The sequence below is a fragment of the Amblyomma americanum genome, chromosome 1 (genome assembly GCF_052857255.1).
Source record: "Amblyomma americanum isolate KBUSLIRL-KWMA chromosome 1, ASM5285725v1, whole genome shotgun sequence".
NCBI lineage: Eukaryota > Metazoa > Arthropoda > Arachnida > Ixodida > Ixodidae > Amblyomma > Amblyomma americanum.
Window position 1 is genome coordinate 132,594,326 of NC_135497.1, and position 26,771 is coordinate 132,621,096.

General features: G+C 46.8%; 1 protein-coding gene across 2 annotated transcripts in view; it reads left to right on the forward strand.

Moving 5' to 3' along the window:
• Positions 1–26,657, forward strand: part of LOC144113686 (dopamine receptor 2-like) — a 242,903-nt gene extending 216,246 nt beyond the window's left edge. The window contains exon 2 of one of the 2 annotated variants that reach the window (XM_077646924.1): positions 20,524–26,657. In XM_077646924.1, the coding sequence (XP_077503050.1) occupies positions 20,585–21,943 (1,359 nt within the window). In that variant the 5' untranslated portion in view covers positions 20,524–20,584 and the 3' untranslated portion in view covers positions 21,944–26,657. The remainder of the gene's footprint in view (positions 1–20,523) is intronic. The other variant, XM_077646923.1, reaches the window with a different exon arrangement.
• Positions 26,658–26,771: the final 114 nt, after the last annotated feature.

A 26,771-nucleotide genomic window follows, 5' to 3' on the forward strand; every position in this document is an offset into this window, starting at 1 on the left:
GAGTTTATTTTCAATTATTCTGTGAACAATATCAGAAAACGGGTCATTTGAGGCCAGCGCTTTGTGATCAGAAGTCTTGCTAAAAATTAGTCTGTCACTCCAACGTTTCGAAAGGTCTTCCGAACAGCCGTTGTACTCGAGTCACTCGCCTCACTGGTGCTCTGGCACGGTGGTGTTCGTGCTCGGAGCGCAAGAAGGCTGGCCCTATTTCATTTCGATTCTGCAACATACAGGGTGTAGCTTGTGTATCGTTATTTGTTTTGTAGCATCTTACTACAGCACTTTGCTGTCTTTGGTGGTCCTCTTGGTGCGTTTACCGCTTCACTTTGCATTTTCCCGCTGTCTACACAACAGGACATTTATGTGCATTTATGTGCGCGTATTGTATTTAGCCACTTTTTCTCTTGCTGGAATTCGCATTCGAAGTACAAAAAAGACAAGCATGAATTTAAGGTTAAGAATCAATTGCATGGAGCTCGGCCTTGGCTGTAAATAGTCGGTGTCCGCGGGCAAATAACGTTGTGCTGAGAGCGAGGCCCACTGACGTGTGTCCCTTTCCCTTGCTCAGACTTCGTTTCCTCCCATATATTGTGGTTTAAGCATAGCAAATAGCAGTGATTGCCAGTCTCTGTATGACATGGCTGACAGAGAGCTGTAAATTTTGACCATCCAAAATCAGGCAATTTAGAGGCAAGCCTGTACTGCGTAAGAAAAAAAAAAGGAAAGATAGCGACACCCACGGATACAGATATTCATACACTCGTCCGCAGATACGGCCGGTACAGTATTTCCAGGCGCGGATACGTATACTTCTTGTTGGGCACGAACTTTGCGTCGGTGAAAATTCACGAAAATCCTACGTAGTTACTAGAAACAACCACAAAAACAATTTTAAGTATACTGCATACGTATACCCAGCCTGTAATTCGAGTTTCATATATTGCAAAGCCTCTCCGGAAGGTTCCCGACCGGAAGGTGTCCGACCTCATTCATGATACTGCTAGTAGTGACTCCGCTGAATATACCTTTGTCAACACTCTCGCTTCAATCGGCTCCACCTCCGATGGCAAGCAAATAAATGAGTTGGTGCACAAATGCGGCGCATTGTACACGTAATAGCGCATAGACTCGAACAAAAGCACAGTGAAGAGGGCCCAACACGAGCGCTGGGTCGTAGCTATCAAGTCGCCGCCATCACGTAAATCACCGGCTGACAGACCGAGAATAGCAGAGTCCCTTATAATTCCAGTGATCACCTTTTCTGAAATAATGACACAGGATTAAGGCGCGAGAGAGATGCCGGCCAGATTCGTTCCTTGTCAGATGTCCACCATGACAATAATGTGCCCCTCCCCGTTGTCACGTATGATGAAGAGCTTCTTTGGCAACTATTATATCAGCCAAGTCTGTAAGCTCTGTCAGCCAAGCTGCGAACCCTTCCCTGCAACTTCCTGAACCCTCTCGCTATTCAAATAGCAGAAGTCTTATCTGAAAAGTTGTAAATTTCAAGACTTTAAAAGAGAGAGCAGTAACCTTACATCCGGCCGTCAGAAATCGGGGCTTCGCGATGCACATCAAACAGTGCAAGGAACGCTAGGGTAAGCGTGAGAGCTTATAATATGAATGTTTTAAGGGCAAACAAGGCACTGTTACATAAGGTTACTTACGTTTTACAAAATAAATAACGTTCGGATACTCTCAGGACGTGCATCGGATGCAGTTTATTGAAGCTAGGCATTGAAGGTTTCGAACACGCTTCGAAAAAGAGCCACGCTTATCTGCATGGCTGTTGTTGCGGTCTATAGAGATCTAGCAGACAGAGGCAGTGCTGTCTGCATTTTTTCGACCTCGTCGTTTCGCGCTGCGTCCCCTAAAATCATGAAACCAGAACAACAGGCCCAAACCGCAACTCTACGTGAAATCCCATCTACGATCACGCAACCGTACAATTGTTTGCTTAAACTAAAGCTTCCATTCTTACTTGAAAGACTATCCAACACTACACTATCACACACACCTGAGAAAGCGTTCGTAGAGCGATTGTTCTTAGCCCGATTCGTGTGGCGGGAAGGCCTTCGTCGTGTTCGGTGACAAAGAGGGTACCGACCTCATCCAAAGTGAAATCTTTGGTTACAGGCTACGCGTCAAAGAAAAACATAAGATGGCGGCTCAGCCATCCGAATTTCTATACCACATACTGCGGCTGCTGTAGCTCCCTCACTCATCCCTTGTTGACGCGATTCTTGCTCAGTATTTTCTCTCCCTTTCATCCCTTTATAATTCGATTCCTGATTTGGCGTGTACTCAGTGGGACCACAACGGGTATGGCGCTATTCCCTTTCCTATATTCACTTTGTCTCGAAAGCAAGGGCGCCTATGGATGTACGAAGCCAATTTTGTGGTCTCGTATTTCTTACTCCCCTCGTGGTCTCGTCTCATATGCATTTATAGTAGCCGACGTGTTTTCTTTGCGCGGTTCCTGCGTTGGCTTTGCTCCCTATTCGAGAACCGTAAGCTAATAGATATTTTTTTGCTGTTGAACGTCTCAGTGCACTCCTTGCTTCCCTTGAAGTCGAAAATAAAAGAAGCGTACTCCGCATAATAAATTCTTTTCTGCGTGGTTTCAAGGAGTTAATTCCAGCAGCCATTCTAGAAGGAGCCGCGGCTTTTCTTCAAAAACGCAATGCATTAAACCATACACATACACGCACATACGGACAAAAAGAAAGGATTTTTCAATTCCAGCTCCTTCTGTACGTGCCTGAAGTGCTGGAAGGATCAAGTCCGCGACTGTCTGGTAATTACTTGACAGAGTCGGAAACAGTTTCCATGTTTGCGCTTTGGATTCTTTTGTGTCGCCCTTGAAATTCGTGACGCAGCGAAAACAGCTCTTTGCTCGAATATCTTGGCCAGCTCGTGCCACTACAGAGCCTGCGGAAAGACCGCGGGGAGTGAATGAAGATGACATTCCCGCAGCTGCGCCTGAGATTCGAGTGGCCTGGAGTCTGCGTGATTCAGCCTTTCCTGGCGGACCTCCCGGCCTTTAATCGCGTTCGAGGCCGCCGAGTGAGACCTGCATTGGATGAATTTTGGGGCAGTCTGTGCCCGAGTGCCCAAATGAAAATGAACGCTCCAAACTGTACAAGCGTGTTATCCAGTGTCCAACAGTAAACCGCTGGTCGATTGCCGTCGACAAAAAAACGAAGGGCATAGTTTCTTTTTTATCTTTCATTATTTGTAGACCACAATAAATTCTGATATCGTACTTTCTAACAAACCTGCCCTACGGTGAAATGCGTCCTCCGCGAGGGACATCTTCTTTTGCTTCGTTTTCTCCTCGCCCTTTCGCGGAAGGCAAGCGAACGAGACGAAGTGAGCCCATTACTCTTCCGACCATTCCCGGGCGGCGCTCCTGCGGTTCAACTAGCTGCCGGAGGACGGCACGCCGGCGACAAGGAACACTCATAAATATAAGCTGGCATCCGAGTTGGCACCTGCGGCGGTTTTGCTTAATCCGCGCGTAAAATGGCGAAGCGAGCATACAGAAAAAAAAAATGCGTATATAAGGATGCACCAAGAAGTCGCGACGAGAGACGCATGCTCCGTGCCCTGCGGTCAGGCACTAAAACAGACTTCTCATTGAGAGGTGCTCTGAGGCAAAATTTCTTTGTTTGTTTTTCCCCTTTGCATCGTGCCGCCTCGTAAACAAATCTGCGCGACATGTTCCGCGCAGGGAGAGTTTCCAAAGGGTTGCAGCCAGCTCTCCCTCCCTCATTCCCTCGTACTCTGTTCCGCTAGCAAAAAAAAAAAAATGAAGTGGTCTCTGTCTAAACTTCCGCACAAATGCGGGACAGCTGCGACTCGAAATCACGAATTAATTGCGCACCCGCGTCTAGCAGTGCCTGCTGTCGCTTTGAACTGACGCGTCCTCGTCACCAATGAGGATAATTATTCTTGCCCCCGTGGAAAAGTTGTAGCCGGAAGCAGGGTCTATATACAGGCATTTCATCTGGACAAAACACAGCAGCATTATTTGCAATCTGTAATGGGCTCCATATATGTCGCAAAGAGGACGGGACGCAAGCACAAGCAGCGCCAACAGTCTGTGTTGTCTGAAATGAGGACGGTGTCGCTACTGTTGCTTTTCGCAAACAAGTTGAGCTCATCGTTTTTATTCCAGGCGGCTTTGCCCGTTAATTTAGCCCATTCCGGCGCCGAGGTCGTTATCTAGCGCTGTCTTCATCAACGTGCTGCGTAGGCCCGACACGTTCGGGTAAATTGCGAGTGTGCATCTACGCAAAAGAAATTTGTCGTCCTACAACCCATAGTTTGATTCCAATATAATATAGAGCCAAACCTGGCGCCGTAATCCTCTTGTTACCGAGGAGCCCGATGAACAGCACGCTGATCGTATTCCAGTCAGCTTGGAACGGCTTCCTATCTCTCTCTAATATGTTGTGTCGCTTTCGTACCCGCCAGTCTTCATTACGCGCGCAAGTGAATCAACTTATCGCACAATTTCTCTGCTTTTCTTGTATGTAGGCCTAAAACAATTAGCGTTCAGTCTTTGTGTATCCTTATGCTTGCGCACAAGTTTAACCGTGTGTAAGTATTTAAGAAGGCAAAAGGGCGCAGAAACACGAGTCGAGAAAGGACACGACGGCGCAACGCCCTGGTTAGCAACTCCCGTGCCGTCGTGTTCTTTGTCGTCCCGTGTTTCTGCGCTGTTTTGTCGTCTTAAATAGGATGTACCAATTAGACACAGTATCCGCCTTAACACAGTGAACAGTATCGGCTGCCATCGCTGCGATTTCTTCGCTCTTATTTTAAGGAGGATGTCATGTTTAAAGTTTTGCAAGCAAATAGGTAGTAGCGTGTGGAAGGAAATAATGAATACTCGCAAAGGAACATATGTCACATTTGCTAAGCAATTAATACCAATTAAAACTATGACGAACGAAAGGGGGCGCACACGAGCGCTAGCTTAAAGCTGGCTCTTATTCCATTACACACGTAACGCATGATATAGGAAATGGAGCACCAGCTAGCCCTTATCACCACATTGTGTACTCTATGTTGACGTATTGGACCTCCAAAACGCAGTATAAAAAGCTGCAAGGACGTTTTAGCTATGTTGTATTAAAATTTCTACATTAGAACTCAATTACGATTAGAGGACTTCAACGCCAGATTTTCCCCTCGTAGAGCGAAAATATGCCTTTGCGGACCCTGCGTCCAGCAGAACGCGTCGATTCATTTTATCTTATTGCATTCAATCCTTATCATCAGCCTCGGAGACAGGTCGATCGTGGGAATAGCAACCGAATGAAGGATTTTGAACCAATGAACTTGGAATCGAACCAGAAGAAAATTTGATAGTAATCGCTTAATTGCCACTATCATGGCTAATCCTGGGATGTATACGCACTATGGGAAGCAATAGAGTTGCATGCCAAGCGAGCTTCGGATAAACTGCATTGGAACACCACTTTTCAGGAGCGTCCGCTGTCGATGCGGGTGAGGAAGTTATCGTTGTTATCTGTATGTCAACGTACTCGTTTCGGTCCGTGGCGCCCCTCCCTGGCGGAAACGCCGAAAAGCGTCTCAAGAGCAGCGGGTCACGCGGAAGCATGTCGTATACACCACGCTTGCTCCCGCACATGTTTTATTGAAGCCGAATCAAATGTCCATAAAACGACTGAGAGTGAATGCGAAAACGCTTAAGTAATGAACCAGGGAGAAGAAATACCAAATGTGGATCGGATTAACTATCGAACAGCGTGTATTGCTCTTTCGAAATGATTATTAACCACGCGAGTAATTTATCGCCCTCAATCATGTTCTTGTCATTTTGCTGCTCGCGTCTGTCCTTGTTCCTGTCACCTACCTTCTCAGCGGCCCTTATGTGGCTGTAAGGCATAGTTTCTGCGGCAGTCAGGCGCTTGCCTTCAAATATGAGTTCGCGAAAGGTCATCATTTCGCGCACTAAGTTCAAGACATTCGAGTTGTATGAAGCTGAAGGATGCTGTTTTCTCGGTAGCTGTGACGCGGCGATTTGCACTTGCAGTATGAATATTAGAAGCTCAGCAGTGAGCGTGGGCTTACTTTGTTCCTGAGCCTCTCTGCAATGTAGTAGGAGCTAAATGATGGTCATTTGTCGCGGACTCGGGTAGAATTTTGTAATACCCAAAGCGTTAGTGCTTAAAAGGAACGTATTTCATCGTCGTGGGCTTATTACAGAGCCGTACAAAAGTGTACCCCCCGCCCCTTCCTCCTACCGATAAAAGGGCGGATTGGAGATGCCCTTGTTGATTTCGAGAAGCTGTCTCAACTGTATGCTTCGCTCCGACGTGTCTTGGATCAGGTTTGATGAGAGTCCATTTTGCCAGGAAAACTATTTCATCGGCACCGAGAAACGACGGGTGGCTTTTGTTTTCGAGTGAGCGAAAAGCTGTAGATAGTGTACTCCTCGCAAGAAATGGCCGTTCTCGCGTAATATCGGGCTATGTATTGGCTGCAGCTAAGCACACAGATATCAGCGTCGTGCAGCGCTGTATCAGAGTGCCGAGCAGTGTTAGATTGGCGCCGTACATCACAGACGCTTCTTAGCAAGTGTCGAAAGCAGAAATGGTTACGGCCAGATGTCTTTCCCGACAAGTCACGTCACATTTACTGCCACTTCGCTGCATGATACTACGTCCCTACTAGATATTACATCTATTTTCTCGCTTGTTGTCTCACCCTTTGTTTATCTATTTCCAGGGAGAGTATATTGAAAGAGCATTCAGCATATCTGTGTATATTCTGAGTAAGATAACAGGGCATTATTTGCTAGCGTTTAAGGTCGCAGACGTCAATCGTGTGATCTATCGATTGTCTGGACGTTGGTCCTGACTTTTATGCCACTAGCAGGCAAGCGCCAGGGGCTTTCCGGCGCAAGCTTGTCACAGATGTTGTCACAGATGGAGAAGGCTGCCCTTCTACTATTTCATTGCTTTCCTGCGTGCGGTGGCAGCACGATAGGCGCTGTTCTTGCGTAGCCCACCGCTGCCAGTGCGAACGCACCTCATCGAGCTAGGAGGCGGCATGCGTCACTTCCGCGCTCCTTAAGGTCTGCCGCAGCGCCTTGCTGCTCTTCAGCTCACTGAGCACTGCTCTCCGAAAACAGCGCGCGCCACGCGGTCCGTTTGCTTTTCCAGTCGCGCTCGGGACCAAATTCGATGCCGCAGCCCGGGCGAAAAAGGAGAGCCAAGACGAGCAGCCGTAGACAGCGTCTGGCTTCAAAAGCCGACCGCCGAACTGGCGCGCCTTTTCGGCCCACTGTTTGCTCTGAACGGCTCGCTCGGGGCGGGGGGCGCACACAGAAAGGGCCGCTCGTTTTGTCGTGCCACAGATCGATTGCCCGATTCCGCTCTTGGAGGCGCGGCTCTCTTCTGTATTAACATTCATAATGGTGTCCTTGTACGGAGTCAAGGGAGACAACCCGGGAAGAAAAAAGCGGGAAGTGGGGAGCGCGCAGCCAGCCTCCGCCAACGCGGGTGCCAAAAATTGGTGCGCCCCCACCAGGTGCGCGCGTGGGCGCGGGGGGCCCTGTTTGCGCGGGCCCGTGTCGGGCCGGCGCTTTATCTCGGGTGTCGGCCAGTTCGACAACCCAGCCAGCCGTGATGTGATGACGTCGGGACTCTGTAAATGGAGCCTCCCCACTCATTGGAATTGCTTCCGCTGCGGCTCCCATTCAGCTGCTGAGCACAGCGGAACTTCAAACGAGTTCTTGCTTCTTCTCATTAGCAACTGGCCCGTTGGCTGTGCGAGGACTCGTGGGAACGCCCGGGAGCCGACACAGTTCGCCCGGCGGCACTCGCTGCGTTCCAAGCTTTCGACAACTCGTTCGCAGCTCTGCTTTAACCGCGAGCTGCGTTGTGCGATGACAAACTCGCTCCGCTGGAAAGCACTTGCAGGAAAGCTACGTGACGGCGGGCAAGCTGACAGAGGCTTGTTCAAGAGCGCGCATGGCCAAGCTCGGTTTCCTCTCGCCGGAGTCAGCAGGCTGTTGCATGCATCGGCAAACCAGCTTGCGTACTTCTCATCTCTCACAAGATCGCCCAGCGACGCGTAAGACGTTGCCGTTTCTCTGCAGTCTTTCATCGCTGCAACTAAGAAATCTTGATAAATGCATCGCTCATAACATCCAACTGTGCAAGTAAAAGCACTGAGTGCGCTAGATATGTTTTTCGTAAGAACTTTACCGTTTTTTTTTTGCCAGTAATATTCTTGGCTATAGCTGCTTGGTTATAGTTTAACCTTAAAATAATGAAAAACTTGGCAAAAATCAAAGGATACCTGCGGTCACTATAACTTAATTATTAGCGTCGCGTCATATATCAGTGTCTTCTCGTTGTTTAGCGGCTGCACCAATACGTGTGCAGCAATTTTTTTTACTCTGCTGCTTACTCTAGATAACTTCAATCCTTCCATAACTTCATTTGTTACCTTTACTAGAACTATTGGATGTGACATAAGTGAATGATATACGATTAAATTTAGTTTTGGCCATTCAGCGTCAAACATTTGGGAGTAATCAAAGCCATGGTATGCAAGGCTTCTAATATAGTATGTTTGCGCTAAAATTTGGAATAAATTCTAGTCGATTCAAGGTTTCAACAGAATCTCCTGAAGGAGTTTGAAAACTATTATCTAATACTGAATTCCAAACCGAGTCCTCGTTATTATTAGAGGCACTTTCTATTTTTACAATCTACATATCCAGTTCATTATCGGTTCCTTCTCAGAACACCATGTTGTATTCTTGCTGCGTGATTGTATACGATGACTCTTTTCTCAATTGCGTTCCGCTACCTGCATCTGGGAATATTTTTATTATTTGTAATTATTTTGATCTCCATACTTCTGTTATTGTACAGGCCCGTATTTGTTTTTTTCATGTAGATTGCCTGTATCTGCGAGATTTTGTGTTTTAGACGTCTCCTGGCTGCAGGTTCAAGAACTGTTTTCTAATGTTTTTATTCCTTGTATGAGCCAATAAACAAGAATGGATTTAGAAATTGGATTGAAATTATAGAATAAACCGCTTGTTTTTGTAGGTAATGAAATTTAAGTCGCAGAAAGCGTCAAGTTGTTTCTAGGCGCTGATCTTTAATGCATCCTTGAGATGACGCCAACATATGACTTGATATCGCACAAAACCTAGCCTGTGTTGTAGGCATTTTTTCAGAAAGAAGAAACAAGCTACTCTCTCAAATGAATTATATGCTGTATCTTTCGTTGGTTTTTTTTTGTTTGCTGAACTGTTTTCGCTTATTTTGACTGAAGGGATATCAAACCGATTTTATGGAGATTTTCATCCTTTCCCGAAAAGGCATTCTGCTTATTGCTGGACTGGGCTACACGCTCATTACCTGGAATTTACGATTAAATTTCCAGTTTTGCACCTTGACCTGACACTCGGAGACATTTATATCATGTAGGGTTACACCCTCAGGTAGCCTATAGTTCTGTTTTCACTCCTAGAAAATAAGACAAACAATACGTCATGCAGTAACCTGTTCGGCCTCCAAGTACATACGGCCGCGCTAACGCACATGCCACGAAGACAAAAACTATCCTTTTCATGCCACCCTACAATAAATGAAATGGTACTCTTAGCATTCTCTGGCGTGTCCAGTATTCTTGAACAACAATTTTGAATATTGCAAAACTGTAAGGTACTGTTATGGAAATATTGAATGTAATGGTCTATTCTTCCGATGTGTGGGAAGTATTTTTTTAAAGTTTCTCTATCGCTCGCATGGCGCAGTTAAGACTGACATAAAACGCCACTCGGGAACGCTTTTTACGATTGCAAAAACTTTAATAGCAAAACATCGCAGTCTGTTGACGGAAGATCTGCGGATATATTGATTGTTATAGCGAAGTGTTACAATATATGATAAAATTGCGTTCATAAACTCTGTCTTCGTTCAACCATTCTTTTGTCAAAAATTGTTGGATATGAACCTCTAAGCTTTTAAATCGCAAGTGTTAGCATAACCAAACAAGAAGGCATATATATACATACATAACTTTTCGCGGTTTCGTTCCATGAACTTTTTCAAGAGAAGGCATAACACTTTGCAGCTGTGCGTTCTCGTCAAAGAGCGGCAAACAAACCTCCCCATCTCGTTTCAGGGACACACACAAAAAAATGTTATTGCAAACCACTTCATTTTTCATACCAAACATTCAAAGTGGCGCTGACTAAGAAAAAAAACAAATATAGAATAAAAAAGGTGGTAGGGGTTTAACGTAGTTGAACCGAGTAGACGTGCGAAAGCATGTGTGCATTATTGGACCCGGGGGACACTTACGCTCCGCCTAAGGGCATGCCGCGATAGCTTTAGTTGGTTAATATCCTTGTATGCAGAGTTGCTCATTCTCTCCTTAGCGTTCATAGATCGCTTAGAGTCCTCATACCACTCTTGGGGCAGTGGTGCAGCGGTTATGCGTTGCGCCACTGCCCTGCGATGGGAGCCCTGCGCTGCCCTCCGACCCACGTTGCTCTTCGCGAGCAGCCTCTCTCGACAAATCGCTAATTTAGGTGCCGCCTGCCACGGTAGTCAGTTCGCTCACAATCCGGTGGGCCGGTTGTGATGACGCCACAAGGTTACGCGACCTAGGTTGCGCGACGCTCTCCTCCTATTGGCTACAGCTGGCGCAAAGCTCCTCCGAACTTACCCGGGCTTCCTCCCATTGGCTGTAGCTTGTGTGACACGCCTCCGAACTAACCCGAGCTAACCCTAGTTACTCCGAGAGGACAAGACAAGATTACAAGATTCTTGCTCGGAGTTGGTACGTCTGGAGTAGTGGTTTAAGCACTAAAAGCATGAAATTGTCACTGGCGATGTCTTCGTTCACAAGTGCCGCAAATTGCATTTTACAGTGGTTTCAAAAAGTATGGTTAGGGCGGTAACGAATCGTATACTTATAGCCTTGAAAGATTCCGCGTATATTTTAATGCACATCTGTCTTGTTCATTGTGTGGTGCTTCTGGAGAGCAGATGGCTTTCTTACCGCTTTTTTTTTTGAAAACGTGTGCACTAGTTAGAAACACAAGGGTACAACGTGACAAGCGAAACATGACGCACTTTGCGCTTGTGTCGTGTGTCGCTTGTCATTTTGTCCCTTTGTGTTTCAAACTAGGGCATACGTTTCCAAATATGACCAACCAACTGGCCCCTGTGTTGGCATTGTTTCCCCCTGCGTCTTTGAATTCGACTTCGCCGTCGATTTTTCGTTATACTGCTGCATGGTTTATAGTGGGTGGAGGCCTTGTGGAGGGTAGAGTTTGGTGGATGGAAGGTGAATGGCGCTTCTTTAGGGTGATGTATGGGTGGACGGGCATCCCCCTGGCTAGCGGATTGCGATAGGGAGGTGGCTGGTGGGTGGCGCTTCTGGAGAATGGATGCTTCACCCACCGAGGCTTCACAAAGATAACTCCGGCATTTTCGCGAAGTGTCACTGTTACTGCTATCGCATTTGCATACCCAGCATACCTAGGCCATTGGGTGCGGCCTGATCCCGGCGACAGGAGCCGACAACGAACCCTCTCACCACACCACAATTTGGCCACCCTGATGTAGTGCTCGGCCACCTCATCCCACATGAAAACACCAATTAAGCCCTGGCCATCAGTCCCCAGCGCCTGTGGCGTAACTGATTAATGTAACGCTCAGACCTGCGACACAGCACAGGCAGCTAAGAATCTCTGACTTAGGACAGGCCGCCATGGTAAAGTGAACCTAGCAACGTTTCAATTTAGAACCTTATCCAGTGAAGCAAGCGCAGTAGTGCTGTTCCAGCAACTAGCGGGTACTAAATGGGATCTCATAGAGTGCAGTGGGTTCAGGACAGATGAAACAAGTAGTGTTGAAGGGCGGGTACGTAATATGCTATCGTGGCTGAGCGGACAGAAGAAAACTAGGTGCGTGATTCCTGATCAGTAAGGATATAGCTGGTAACATAGAGGAATTCCAGAGCATTAACGTAAAAGTGGCATTTATTATAATTAAGCTTAATGAAGAGTACAAGTGGAAGTGGCACAGGCCTACATGCCACAGCCAGTCATGATGAACAGGGAGTCTAAAGCTTTCGTAAAGATGCAGGATCTTCAATGAATTAGGTAAAAACGCAGCAAACTCTATTGATGAGAGGCGTAAATGCCAAGGTATCGAAGAAGCAGGCAGGAGACCCTCGGAAACCCTGGAATCTGCGAAGCGTGCAAGTAGAGGAGCTGGGGTATTTGCCTGTTACCGCATCCACCGCAGTCGCTTATCCGCAACTGCTTGCGGTGCTTGTTCTAAGCATGACGGCCACCTGAAAACGGGTTTAGGAAATCATTACGCAGCAGCCACCGCAAACTGAGCGTGACCCCTCTCACCTGCCCCCGCCATACCCTCCTCCTCCTCCACTTTCCACGTCACGCTTCCGCCTTTCTTCCACCGTTACCCCCTCTTCCGCGTTTTCATTCTTGCCCACCTTTTGTTAACACCCTACTTTCATCCTTCGCCGTGCCCTTCGCTTTGCAGTAGCCCTGCCGGTTACACTGACAAAGACGGCGCCGCGCAGCCAGTAACGGGCGCCTGAGCTGCGCTCTAAAAGCGACGGCAGAAGCATTGTACTTTCCTTTTTTACGCACTTAGCTTATAGTCTGTTTTTCTGTCTATCTAGTCACTTTATTTTTGCTAGTGTAATCTCTTTACAACGCATTTTGCTTGGCCAAGTTCGCTTCCTTTAATAAACCTTCTTGTGCTCGATTCAGGCTGCTCTTGGTGGTGCGAATTCATCTTCTACGGGACGCGCTAACGTCTTATCACCTCTTCCACATCAGGTTATCTGCATTGTTAATTTTTTTACCGGTCTATATTTGACGTCACGAATGCTCACAAGCGTAATCTGATGTTTGAGGCTCCGGGATACTCGCGATAACATTAATAGAAGCTGTTAGTACTGCGAATTTCTTTTCATGTTCTTTCCCATCAGGAAGTCGGGAAGTGTTCATGGCAGCGCGTAAGACAATGTCGATACGCCTTGCATTAGGCTGCACCCACTGTTATGATATCAGCGAAAGGCACCTACGTATATATTGTCGGCTTGTCGATATCTGAGCCAAACTGAAATTCCTTCATGCCGCAGAGCTCAGCTTGTAAAACAACAGGCGCTAAGAACTATTTATGGCACGCAGAAGCTGCCTTCGGTGCTTGCTGGCGTTTTGAACGAAAAAGAACAGTATCTAATTTGCACATGTTCCTTTGTTCAGAGTGGTATGTACTGTCGGATACAAATGTAACTGACTACTCCCCCCCCCCCCTCCCCCTTTTCAATTTTGGTTACTTTCATCTCCGATGGTACCTATACGGGCTGACTTAGCGTGCGTTGCAGGGCGCAGCTGGAGTCCTATGGCATCATCTCATCACTTTTACGTGAAAAATTGCTTTGACCCTTTCTCAAATTGACTGCTTTAGTGGTGTATGTGATCTGGTGTCTGCACGTGATCGGGGTTTTTCCTTATATTTGCTGCGCTACCGGTGAATAAAGTTAGATGAAGTTTAGCGCTAGTCATGTGTGCCTCTATTCTTGTGTTCGTCTTGGTCGCGCTACAGTTCTTTTGTTACAAATTGACTGCCTTTACGTATACCTCAATGGTGTTTCTGGCTCGTGATTGCGTCCTCCAGGAGACTATGTGGCATACATGCAGTTTCCATCGCTCCCATTTTGTTCATTCTTTCCGTGTACTAAATCAAATAGCATGTAGACGCCAGGAGTGTCACCGAGCTCTAACTGTAAGGACTTCTAGCTAGTCTCACTAAAAGCTCTGCCACTCTCAGTGCACTTTTTTTAAGTTTATTTCCATTTCAGTGATAAATGAGGGACCCGAGACAAAAAAGTGCATGTTCGTGTAAGTGCCGTTAAATTGGAGATCGAAAGCATTGTACTCTCAGAGGTAGTTATGTGCTGTTTGTAGCGAACTGCTAAGTTATACGAGTAGAAATAGTGTAGTGACATTACTTTAAAATTTTTAAAAAGCGGCGCAGTATGAGAGTAGTAGTCTTTTCCAGCTATATAGTGAATAGCCTTTTTTTTGTAGTGCATATATTCGATTTAAATTTGCTTGTGTAGTTGTACCCCGTACAAGGAAACTAGTTTAGATGAGACGAGAATAACTAATTATAGATATGCAGCTTAATTTTCGGCGGTAGGAATAAATGGAGTTTTGCTAAAATACCTACTATTTTTGACAGGCGTGAAATTATTGCATATATGTGTCTATCCCAGGATATATTTTTGTTGAAATAAACACCAAGTGTTTTCATTTCACCAAAAAACTTCAATAGAAGCGTGGCCAAAAATTAGATTATTTGAGGGCATGATAGGCATCGGAGACTGCCTTGTGGAAAAAAGCACGGCTTTTGTTTTGGTTACATTTATCTCCAGTGAATCAAATTTGCTGCAAGCGCTTAAATTATCCAATGATTGATTTATGTTATTTCCATCTTTGTTTTGAAATGAAAGTGTTGTGTCATCAGCGTGTGTATATATATATATATATATATATATATATATATATATATATATATATATATATATATATATATATATATATATTAATATGTCTGAGTTTTAAGAGTTTAAAACATGCTAGCTCAAGTGCTTTTAATTTGTATTTGTACTGCTCACGCTCGCATCACTGAGCTCCTCAAAACTGAAATTGCTTCAGTTTCTCACTTTTATTCTTCAAACGCCTTCCAGGTTTCTACGCACACCGTCGTTAGATTCCTGAAGACACCTATCATCCGAACACTTGTCCCAGTTCTGTAAGGGCTACCAATTGCAGTGTAGAGAATATTCCAAGTTTAGGATCTGGCTTCTGGTTGCAGTAAAGAGGTTCATGTTGCGGAAAAATCTTACCGCGGCTATAGTCTATGGCAATCTCTCGAAAGAAAGATACAGAGAATGACTTTAGAAATAACAGCCAGAAGTATTTCTAAGTAGAAGTACTTTTAAAAGTGAGGTTTTAGACTGCTGATTTTCTGAAGTAAAAACTCTCAGTTAACCAAAGAAATCGATGAGACAGGAAAGGTGGCGCATAATGTAGTTTTTAAGCATGAGTAGATGGTACCTTAGTGTTAGCCGCAACCAAGAGGGTAAATAACTGCCTAAGAACCTTCTGTTCCTCAGAAGAAGAAAGGTCGGTGAGTCGCTGCATTTTGAGTACGCTATGAGCAAAAGGATAATCGATTTAGATAACCCTTCAGGTTTATTTTATCTAGGCTGAGAATAACCCTGAAACCACGTTTCGTCGCAAATCTTAAGGCGTCGTAGGCCATTGAGTTGCTATGCTATACTTTCCGGAAATATATGAACAGCACCGCTGGAAGCAGCGGCAAGGTTAGAGGCACTGCGTACTGCCGCCGGTGCTAGCTGAGAAGGGGCAGCGCAGATGGCAGCAGGGCGTCTGCCCATGTGCTTAAAAACGTTTTCTCCTCCCGTAGCCGTGCATGAATGCGGGACGAGAGAAGACATTAAAAGAGCTTTGAGGAATGGTGACTTTAAATTAAAGTAGACGCTTGTTCACAAAAAAAATGTATGGACGGACAGCAAAACGGAGAAGTTTGGTAATTGTTTCCTAAAACGACCTAGCCGACTCTGACGACGATTAGAACACTATGAGGTTAACAGCGCAGAATGTAAATGGTGATACGAGACAAAGGCACAACAAACGCTGACTTTCTACAATTGCACATTCCGCATTCCACAAAAAGGTTCTGATGATTTATCGTGCGTTCCTGTTTCTTTTTCGTCTGGTCAGTGTTAACTCGTCGGCAGAGGCTTTTCGGTTTGTCTGGGGCTGTAAACATCACATTCACGCATCTGCCTTCATGCGGAAGGTATAAGAAGCACCTGTATCTTTCAAATAAACGTTGTTAAAAGTCGGCGCTTGTTGTGCCTTCGTCTCGTGTCCCCCTCTACGTTCTACGCTGTTAACTTCAGAATGTAATCAGCGCTAGCTCCTCGGTCAGACCTGGAGGACCGTATGTGAATTCGGTTCCCACCAGCGGCATGTGGTAATTTTCTTCTGTTTTTATAATAAAATACATTTAATTTTCATTGACTGCACCCTGAATGCACCCACTGAAGGGCAAATGCCTCACAACACCACAAATTAAAAAAATCACTATGCTCCTTGGTTTCTGAGACGGTTTCTTTCTCTCATAAATAACTTATAGGCAAAAGACAGCAAGCTGATCGGTCTGTAATTTTACAAGTCCCTAACGTCTCCTTTCTCAAAGATTGAGATGATGCTAGCGTTCTTCCAACCGTCTGGTTCGGTCGAGGTCATAAGGCATTGCGTATACACAGTGGCTACATTTACTGCACGATATTCCCTCCGTCCTTCAAAAGATCTACTGTTACCGGATCCTCACCAGCTGGTTTACCCGTTTTGTATTGCTGCTTAGGCTTTCTGTACTTCCTCTCTCGTTACTGGCGGGATTGCCCATTGCTGTGTAATGCTGTATATTTCATTCACGTCCTGATTACGTTGTCTACTGTATAGATTTGGGCAGATCTCTTCGGCTTCTTTAACTATATTATTCATATTGCTAATGACTTTGTCCTTGTTTTCTCTTTATGCATGCATAGGATTTTTGCCTATGCCTAGTTTCCTCTTCACTGCTTTTAGGCTACCTCCGTTCTTTAGAGCATGCTAAATTCTCTCCATATTAAACTTCCTTAGGTTGGTTACCTTGCGCTTGTTCACTTTGATAGCTCTGCCAGTTCTATTCTGTCTTTGGGGTTTGGTGCTGTCATGCTTTGGCGTTTCTTAGATCTTTCGTCTTCTGACAGATCTTGCCGGCACCCTGTCGAAACATCCTACCGCCTACTTCTACTGCGCACTCCGTAATGATAACTGTGAGATTGTCGCTCTTTGCTCGCACATTAAGGTCATTGTCCTCAGTTAGAGCCGAATATCTCTTCTGAAGCGATACCCTAAATTCCTGTATTTTCTCTTTTATCGCTAACTCGTTAATTTGCTTCCGCCTCACTAGCTTCTTCTGTTCCCTCGTCAAGTCTAGGCTAATTCAAGACCTTACCATCCTGTAGTCGCTACAACGCGCTTTCCGAGGACCTCCACATCCTGCACGATGCCAGGGTTAGTGCACAGTATGAAGTTTATTTCATTTTTGGTATCGTTACTGGGACTTTACCACGTCCACTTCCTGTTCTCTCGCTTGCAGAAGGTGTTCACGATCCGCAAATTATTCCTCTCTGCAAACTGTACTAATAATTGCCCCCTGCTATTCCTAGAGCGTATGTCATAGTCGCCTACTGCCTGGTCTCCAGTCTACTTCTTTCCTATACGTTGGCATTGAAGTCACCCACCAGTTCAGTGTACTGAGTTTTTACTTTGCTCGTTGTCGCTTGCACGTCTTCATAGAAGCTTGCGACGATCTGGTTATCATGGATGGATGTAGGCGCGTAAGCCTCTACTATTTTCAGTTTGTACCTCTTATTAAGCCTAATTACGATAATTGCCACCCTCTCGTTAATACTATAGAATTTCTCTATGTTGCCAGTTATATCCTGACTGATGAGGAATCCCACATCTAATTCTCCTCTCTCCGCTAATCCGCGTGCCCGCCCTTCTGCACTGTATACGCCTCATCTGTCCTCCTAACCTCACTAATCCCTATTACATCCCATTTAATTCCCGCTAGTTCCTCGAATAGCACTGAAAGGCTAGCCTCACTAGATCAAGTTCTAGCGTTAAACGTTGCCAGGTTGAGATTCCAATGGCGGCCTGTCCGGAGCCAGAAATTCTGATCACCCTCCGCTGCGTCACAGGTCTGACCGCCGCCGTGGTCAGTTGCTCCGCAGCCGCTGGGGACTGATGGCCGAGGGTTAATTGGTTTAGTCATTGAAGGTTGTGGCCAAGTACTGCACCAGGGTGAACAAATCTGTTATGGTGAGGGAGTGCGGTGTTGGTTCTGGTCACCGAGATCAGGACGCACCTCTGGCCTGGTTATGCAATTCTATCAACACGCCTTTTTTTTAATCCAGTGGAGAATTGCGCGGCACCGGGATTCGAACTTCGGTCCTCTTGCATGTGGTGAAAGTGACAGGCGAGAGCAAAGCGCGTTGCGGTTTTTTCGGGAACGAAAGCTGTGTTAGACAGGCAGCGCTTACATAAAGGGGTAGCAAGGGAACGGGAGTGAACGCCAGCGGAGTTTCGTTGCAGCCGAAAGAGTCCCTATTTGACCGTTGCGCAAGCTGTCTTCGTGCGCCTGGCGTCTCACTTCTAAAGTCAGGCAGGCATCGCATGCAGGAGCCTTAATGGCAGCTTGGTTTGATACCCCATCACCTTCTACTGTTATCGGCCGTACGTCGCTACCGTTCCGCTTTCCGGGCAACTGCATGCGCATTGTCTGCCGCGACGGAACCACGTTTACGCGCCATATACCTACGCAATCGTTCTGCGGTCTGTCCTAGGGAGCGGCGTCAGCAAGACCGAACGCTAGACCACGCACACTCGAAGGCACTGTGATGCAAGCCACGGTACGAGAAAAAGACGCAGAACGGGCTCGCCTGAACAGCCTCTCCGCGTGATCGCCTCAACGCCCTCCGAATCCGTTCGATGAAGGCAAGCCTCCAGATTCTTCAGGGTATGCAAAATTCTGCGGCCTCGAAAAGGCAACGCACTTTAAACTGGGCCGCTCGTGCCGATATCTGCGACCTTTCTAAACTAATGCCTCGACCTGGATGTAGGAAGTAATTATTGAAATTACAGTCTATTGTGTGAAAAACATTGTGACAAAGTAACTTTTTTATTTGTCTAAGCAGTTGAGCCATGCGAGTATTGTAACCGTGGTGAATTTTTGTTCCTCGTGTTTTGCTAATGTCCACACTGCCATCAGGTTCGCTGCAAGCTGTGTGCGAACAGCGTTTAAGTGCAAATAGCAGTTCCTTTTTGTTCTTTGCGAACATAAAAGAATACCGTTAAGCATAACTCAAATATAAAGAAATGCCGCGAGGAGTAACTGAAGATGACTGGCACCAGGCGAATACCCACCTGTGCTCCTTATAGGGAAATGGCGCCGCCCGGCTGCTCACTCGAGGGCTGGATGTCTCCCGCAGCAGCCTCGTTTCGATGAGGCGAAATGCAAAAGCGTCCGTGCATTGATATTCCGATGAACGCTAAACAACCACAAATAGTTTAAGTTAATCCACAATCCAAAACTAAGGGCGCGCCTCCCAGAACGCAGTAGTCGTTTGGCATGTAGAAACCCATTAACCAGCCAAGATAATTTCTACGTCAGCTTTCATGCTAGCCCATGATTAATTTTATTCACTGTGCCTGCAATACCACTGTTTCAAGGAGCCGATGACGCAGGCTTTCAATAAAATGTAATATTTCATCTGTCAATATCCATCCGGAACTAGAAGGCACTCTATCGAGTAGCGAATATATTGATCCAGTCACTAAATCAGCGGTGTTTCCCGAAAACGTTCTCAACAATTCCCATCGGGGAAAGTCGAGTGCGGGTCCAATTTAAACAGCATGGTAAATAGGTTAGTAGAGGGCTGTTCATTTGTGCACGGCACCCTAATGAACAACAGGGGTAGGCGCACAACGCGTCTCAGTGTTCATGGTTTCTGGAGCAGGCAAAGGATGCGACACCCGCAAAGAGAAAATAATAATGCCAGTATTTTAAACACACTTCGCACTGCACCTTGCTCTTCCCTTTCGCCTTGCATACTGCAGCGAAATGCGACGGGCAAGTTCTGCTTAGGAAATAGGGGTGAAGTTAAAGTGAAACTGAAAGTACACTTGCGCGGAACGCCACCGCCTCCAGAATAGAAAAGCACGAACGAAGCTTTCATCATTGTTTTAGTGCTAACGGTAAGAAAAATGAGACGCTGTACCTTAAGAACTAATCAACACGATGTACTGCGCAGAGTTAGACACACTTAAATGTAATAAACCTGCTTTTCCAGCTATGTGGTAAAGCATGCGGCTGCGTTTTCATTACGTAAGCTTCTTTGCTCCATGCCACATACACAAAAATAAAAAAAAAGCTGCTTGTACACTTCGAGCGCTGTGAATGAACGGCCGTCCAACGTAGTACCTACATGAAGCTGTTATTCCGTAACTCTGCTGAGCTACGTGCGCCTGTTATAGAGAACAACGTTGCTCGGACGGACACGTTTGAATACAACGCGTATAGACCGTCCGAGCGGTAGTGTGTCCGAATTATTGATTAGAAAACCCTAGGAAGACACCGCAGCCACGCCATTGCGCTACAAACCAGCTGTCAGCCAGTGAGAGTGTAGCGAAGGGAGTCGCAGCAGGTCGCTGAACTGGCCACGGCGCGCGTCGAATGCCTTTGTGCTTGAAGGCGGGTGCCGGGCGTTCCATGCAGGCCGGCGTCGCGGAGGCGGGGAGTGACTGTTCTTTTGCTCTTTTTGCAGCGAGCAGCGACCCCGTGCCGGAAGCCAGAGATGAGCGAGTGAGAGGAGACCCAGCTGCGCAATGCCAGCCCTCGGAGAAGCGAACGGCTCGTGGGACAGCCCGGCGTACAGCGTGCTGGAGCTGCTCTATGGCAGCAACGCGTCCTCCGTGGAGCTGGAGGTTCTGGGCAACGGGACAGTGCTGGACATCGTGCGCGACGCCAACCTCTCGCTGCTGGAGGAGAGCAACGCGAACGCGACAGCAGCAACCGAAGAGTCGGTCCACGTCCAGCACGCGGCCCTCGGAGTGCTCCTGGGATTCTTTTGTTTCGCGACCGTGTTCGGCAACGTGCTCATCATGGTGTCCGTAGCCAAGGAGCAGTACCTGCACACCGTGACCAATTACTTTATCGCATCACTAGCGACGGCGGACTGTCTGGTGGGCGCCGTGGTCATGCCGTTTTCGGCTATCCACGAAATCATGAACAAATATTGGATATTCGGCCAGGACCTGTGCGACGTCTGGCACTCCATAGACGTCCTGGCCAGCACCGCGTCCATTCTTAACCTCTGCGTCATATCGCTGGATCGCTATTGGGCCATCACCGATCCCATCAGCTACCCGTGCCGTATGACGCAGGCCAGGGCGACCACCCTGATCGCCGTCGTGTGGGTCTGTTCCGCGCTCATCTCATTTCCGGCCATCGCCTGGTGGCGCGCCGTGACCAAGCTGCCGCCCGCCGCTTTCCAGTGCGCCTTCACCGACGATGTAGGCTACCTGGTGTTCTCCTCGACCATATCCTTCTACGCGCCGCTGATGGTCATGGTGTTCACCTACTACCGCATCTACAAAGCCGCCGCCGAGCAGACGCGAAATCTCAAGCTCGGCTGCAAGCAGGTCCAGTCCTGCAACGGCGAAGAGTCCACCTCCGTGACGCTCAGGATCCACCGCGGAGGAATGCTGCAGACTGCCAACAACTACAAAGCCGTCTTTTCGACCTCGAACGAGAATTTCGACCGGAACAATGTGACCGGCACTTCCAGAAACGTCAAGAACTTCTCGCTCAGCCGCAAGCTGGCCAAGCTCGCCAAAGAGCGCAAAGCCGCCAAGACGCTCGCCATTGTCATGGGAGTGTTCATCCTGTGCTGGCTGCCATTCTTCGTCACGAACATCCTGATGGGAATCTGCGGCGAGGCGTGCGTCATGCAACCAGACCTCGTGTTCTCCACAGTCACCTGGCTCGGATGGATCAATTCGGGCATGAACCCCGTCATCTACGCCTGCTGGAGCAGAGACTTTCGCAGGGCCTTCGCCAACGTGCTCTGTTGCTGCTGCCCCGGCTACTTTCGCAAACGGCAGCGGCGCCGCGACCGGCTCCGGCGCATGATCAAGGAGGACGCCAGCCTGCGCTCGCACAGCATCGAGGAGGCCGTCCTATAGCGACCGTCTGGGGACACCTTCTAGCCGCCTGTCGCGTGCTTGGCTGTGTCCATCAATTGGTACCGCGCCCTACGGAGCCGGAGCTGCTCTGGTCACCATACGGGTTTGTGTACATGTCATATCCCTGAGCTCATTTGTACCGATTAGTTACATTCCACGTATCATGACAACGTAACATTTATTGCTAGGCCAATCACTGACGTGGGGAAACAAAACTGCGCAAATTTCGCAATTCAGCTTGGTTCTGTCTCTTTGGGAAATCCAACATGCGTTGGAAACGTCAGAGGTCCACAAAACTACTCTTGTGTAATTGCAGTTGTACACTGGTCTGGCCATTTTCTGTGGGTATCATGACTGGCTAAGACTTGCGCGGTGGGCAGCCACGTACCAATCATACTTAAGAGGAGTCCTGAACTTGCACTACTGAGCGTAACTGTGTATCCAGGAAGACGACGGCAACTTGGCTGCAGGTTAAAACGGCAAATAACGATCAAATAAAATGTCAAGAACAAACATATTTGCAAACAACATTTTCTTAGGTGTCTGCCATGAAACTATTTCCAGACTGGACCTGCTTCATTTTTTTTTGTACAGTTACTTTAAAAGAGATGAGAATCCAGTGCACATAAGGTATGCTACAATGTTGCTCATGCTCAGCGTTTCAGAGTTCGTCATTTCAACTCTAGCGCTGATAGGAAAGGTGCAGGTGTTTAGAAAGCACAGCCGGGCGCAGTTAAGGTTAGCTGTTTTTACTACCTTTCGCACGTTTGTGCACATCTGTTTTAAAGGCTGTACTGAAGAAACTAACGCCTGATTCACTAAGAAGTTAGAATACATTCGCCTTCCTAACTTTTCGCTGCAAAATATATCTGTTCTCTAGTGCAGCTTATCACCGACAATATAAGGGAGCAGCTGCAAAAATGTGTGTTTTATCCAACCGGCTGCGAAACGTCAACGGACACGTTATAAAGCTAGAAAGTGCTTTGTTCAGTTTCGCCACTACGTACTGTTTTCTCGACACAAATTTTTGTGAGTCGCAACAGAAGAGTGAATCACCATAGTGTTTCAGCCACAGCACACATTTTGATAAACGCACAAAATCGAGCTCTCTCTTGTTTCTGCTTCTGTCTAGCCAGAAGTCAAATAATGCCTACGCAGGTAAACGTAAGCATCGAGCTCAATCTGCTACCTTTATTATGCCAACGTTGGTTTCCACGTGATGTGTTTTCATATATTTACAGTAATAGATCGCACTCAGTACACCTTTCCTGAACGTTGATCTTTTGCGCACTTTCTGGTTCACGAATTCAATGAAAAGGGTGAGAAAGTTCCTTATTTAAATGTATATAAAGAGAACTGTTGGCATTTTTGGCAACGCCTGCCGCTTGTTTTCCTTTTATGTTGCATTTTAGGCAACGCCATCCACTTCTTTTCCTATTATGTTGCAAAATACTTGGTACCCTACATTCCGTCAACTCATCTTAATCTCTTCACCGCATGCACTGCGCACTCCTCCTTTTTCCTAATCCATGTAACAGATGTTTCTTTTTTTTTAAGAGACATTTACCATACGTGCAGTGTATTGTGTAACATATACCTGTGTATGCCGCTGTGTGATGTTTGCATGTTCGTGCTCACGTACACATCTCGTTTCCTGCGTATTTACAAAGTCTATTTATCGTTCAACACATGTACATAGCTATTGGTATGAACGTTGCTGTGTATCCAAGCGTATATACTGGCCTGTGCCGAAAAAAGAGCTCCGAGCACACGCGTGAAAGGTTTGAATGAATACCTTTATTGAGAGCGGCCAGGCTGTTATATTGTTCAGTAAGCCTTGGGCCACGATCTCCAACATTATGCCTTTCACATAAGGGTTCATAAGCTCAAAAGCGTTTGTTTCATGCGCAGGTGCATCTTTATTTAAAAACTGCAGCCTTTCGAGATATGCTGTTCAATGTAACCTCCCACGCGTGTTGAAAGCATTGTACTATCAAACTTCAGATGCTATAAATAACGTTTGTTGCGTTAGCTCCCTCAATCTTTGTGCGAAGCAAAGTAAAGGCGTTCACACGCCTGCACTGTTGTACCTCCTAGTCTTTGTACTATATGTGTGTTATTACCTCTAGAGTTTATGCCTTTCTCATGTAGGAACTCCTCTATCCTCGGGTTCCTGGCAATGGTCGGCTTGTGCAGTATACCAGCCCTTCGGGCTTTATCACTTAACATCTGAGCTATTGGGCGTCTTGCGGATTTCACTCTCCTTTCCAGTTTCTTCGGCATGCAAGTTATCACTTTGTTTTGGATGGTGCCAAAAACTTCACTTCAGCTACAAAGTTTCGTAACTTGGTAGCCAATACCACTGATTTTTTAAGCTAATAATTGTACGTCTCAAAGCAACGTATAAATTATTTACATTCATGACGTCACATCTAGCAGTTTATTTCAACCAGCAAAAATAGCACTGCAAGTCACATTTCGTGCTGCTATACCCGCTGTGGCTTTAAGACTGCTGGAAAGCATGCCAGTTTGCATCACCGAGCCAAAAAATTAGTTTAAAAGACAGCATTAAGACGGCACGTCTCAAAAATTATAGCATTTGTTGAGCTTGTTGTAATGCTTGCATTTATTGCGGCGCTACGAACAATAACGAAGTTATCGTTACTATGATTCGTAAATGTAGCTTTCCACACGGCTATGCAAACGAATATTTCAGGCTTTTCGGATTAAAGAATAAGCTGAAATGCGCTCATCTGATCGAAAATCGGGTCGAATGCTACAAGAAAACCTGGCATTATAAAGAGGCAGTCTTGTGCCACTACAGCTTTCTCGCGCTAGCCGTAGTAATGAAACTGGGAGATTAAAAAGCTTCGATCAAAATTATCTTGTTAGTCGTTCACTACGCAGGCAGTGGTGAGCACTCAATGATATATTTCCTTGAACCTGGCACTAAAAATCACCGAGGTTGTGCAACTTGTGTCAAACAGTGCACCGCAAATGACATGACGCAGTAGCTCCTTACAGAAGATAAATGCGACTTAAACTTGTGAAGACGCTGAAAACATTTCAACTGAGTGAGCCCTCTAACGCCCCAACATGCAGGGCCGATATGCAGGCTGCTGAGTGCATAAGCTTCGATTCGATGGCAGCCCTCCGAGTAAGCAGCAGCAGGCATTTTGTCTCGCGTCGGTCTCCACACGTCTTTCCTTGGACCCTCAGTGAAAAGTTAATGTTAGCTTAGTGATCTTGTTTGTGTGCGATACACGTTGGGTACTGTGGTGTGTAGCGCTGAGCAAAGACCGATGGCAATGCGTCACGGCAGTTTCTCTGTACTCGAAGTGTCGTGAAGCAGTGAAGAAACAACACATAACGTGTACAGTGGATAGCAGCAATGTCGAGAGCGCGCCGACAGTGCTCTGCGGTAGGAACACTACTCTGCGGAGCAAGTCAGCGCCATCTAACGTTAGGCTCCGGGTTTCAGGTCTCATTTCCGCTCAGTGCTTGCGCTTCACGCCGCCAGTGCCGCGCTGTATATGTGACAGGTAACAGCGACCGGAAAACCAACGCGTTTCGCGCGAATCACGAGGCGGCTAGGCAAGCAAGTGAAAGTGACAGCGGGTGATCGAGCGCTTGAAGCACGCACCAGGCTAAGAGGGCGAGAACTGGGCCTAGGCGGTTGTTTGGTGTCTGTTTTCGTCTTGCCCCTATCAGGTTAGCGCGTTGCCATCACGCACCGTGCGTTGCGACCGCATTTTTTGATTGCGTGTCTTTGCGCTGTGTTATCAGCTAAAAGGGACGCCGCATTTGGCATCCGTACACATCTAGGAACTTGGATGCAGAAACACGCGATCATCCACTATCACTAGCGCTTGCTTGCCTGGCCGTCTCGTTACACTCGCGAAACACGGCGCCATGGCGATGCCCTGGACACCATCAAAGCGTCACAAATGCAGGCAGCGTGGCCCTGGCGGCTCGAAACGAACTCGCAAGGCGGGGGCTGGACAAGGAAACGATGAACAGGCATCCCTCTGTTCTGGCCACACATGCGCATGGGACGCATACGTCAAACCCAGAGCCTAACGTTAGATGGCGCTGACTTGCTCCACAGAGCACCGTCAGCGCGCTCTAGACAGGGCTGCTCACCACCCTTCAAGGTGTTACATGGTAGTGTGTCCCTGCTCTAGTCCGCCGTTCCCCCATGGTTGTGTTTTAATTTAAAAAATAAACCTTGCCTCGGGTAATTTTTTTTTTCATGTTGGCCCTTTTTCAACAGGGCAGTGTGCTGGTGTGGACATCACACAAGCAGTTCACAGAACGTACGCATAAGTTCTAGAGCAATGATTTACAAGCACTGTCTGCACAACTTATTTAGTAGGCCTTGACAACACATGTCGCCATAAAAAGCTTTGAAATTCATACTCATAACCTTCTTGTTATATTGGCTTTTCTTGCTTCTTGAGAATATATCAACCATCTTGCCTATGAGACTTCGTCCAGTGTATAACCTTGTGTATCTGTTGTTTCCGAAACATTGGAATCCTGGCGTCGAAGCGGTCCTGCTGCTGGCACCACTAGCAGACATTATGGCGAATGGATTTGTCAGGTACTCATCTGCTTGTTGTTTGCTTCGATTCTTGTAATTCGTTGTCTATTTTGTTGCCTTCTTCACAGCCTCTATCAACCCATATGTCGCAAATAAACGCCTGGCAGTTACAAATCGGCCTCTATGTTTTTCTCCCACATAACATGCCTATAATTTGCAAAAATATTAATAAGCTAGGCATAACGGGAACCTTAAAACCTTTTATCAAAACAAAATGAATTCTCA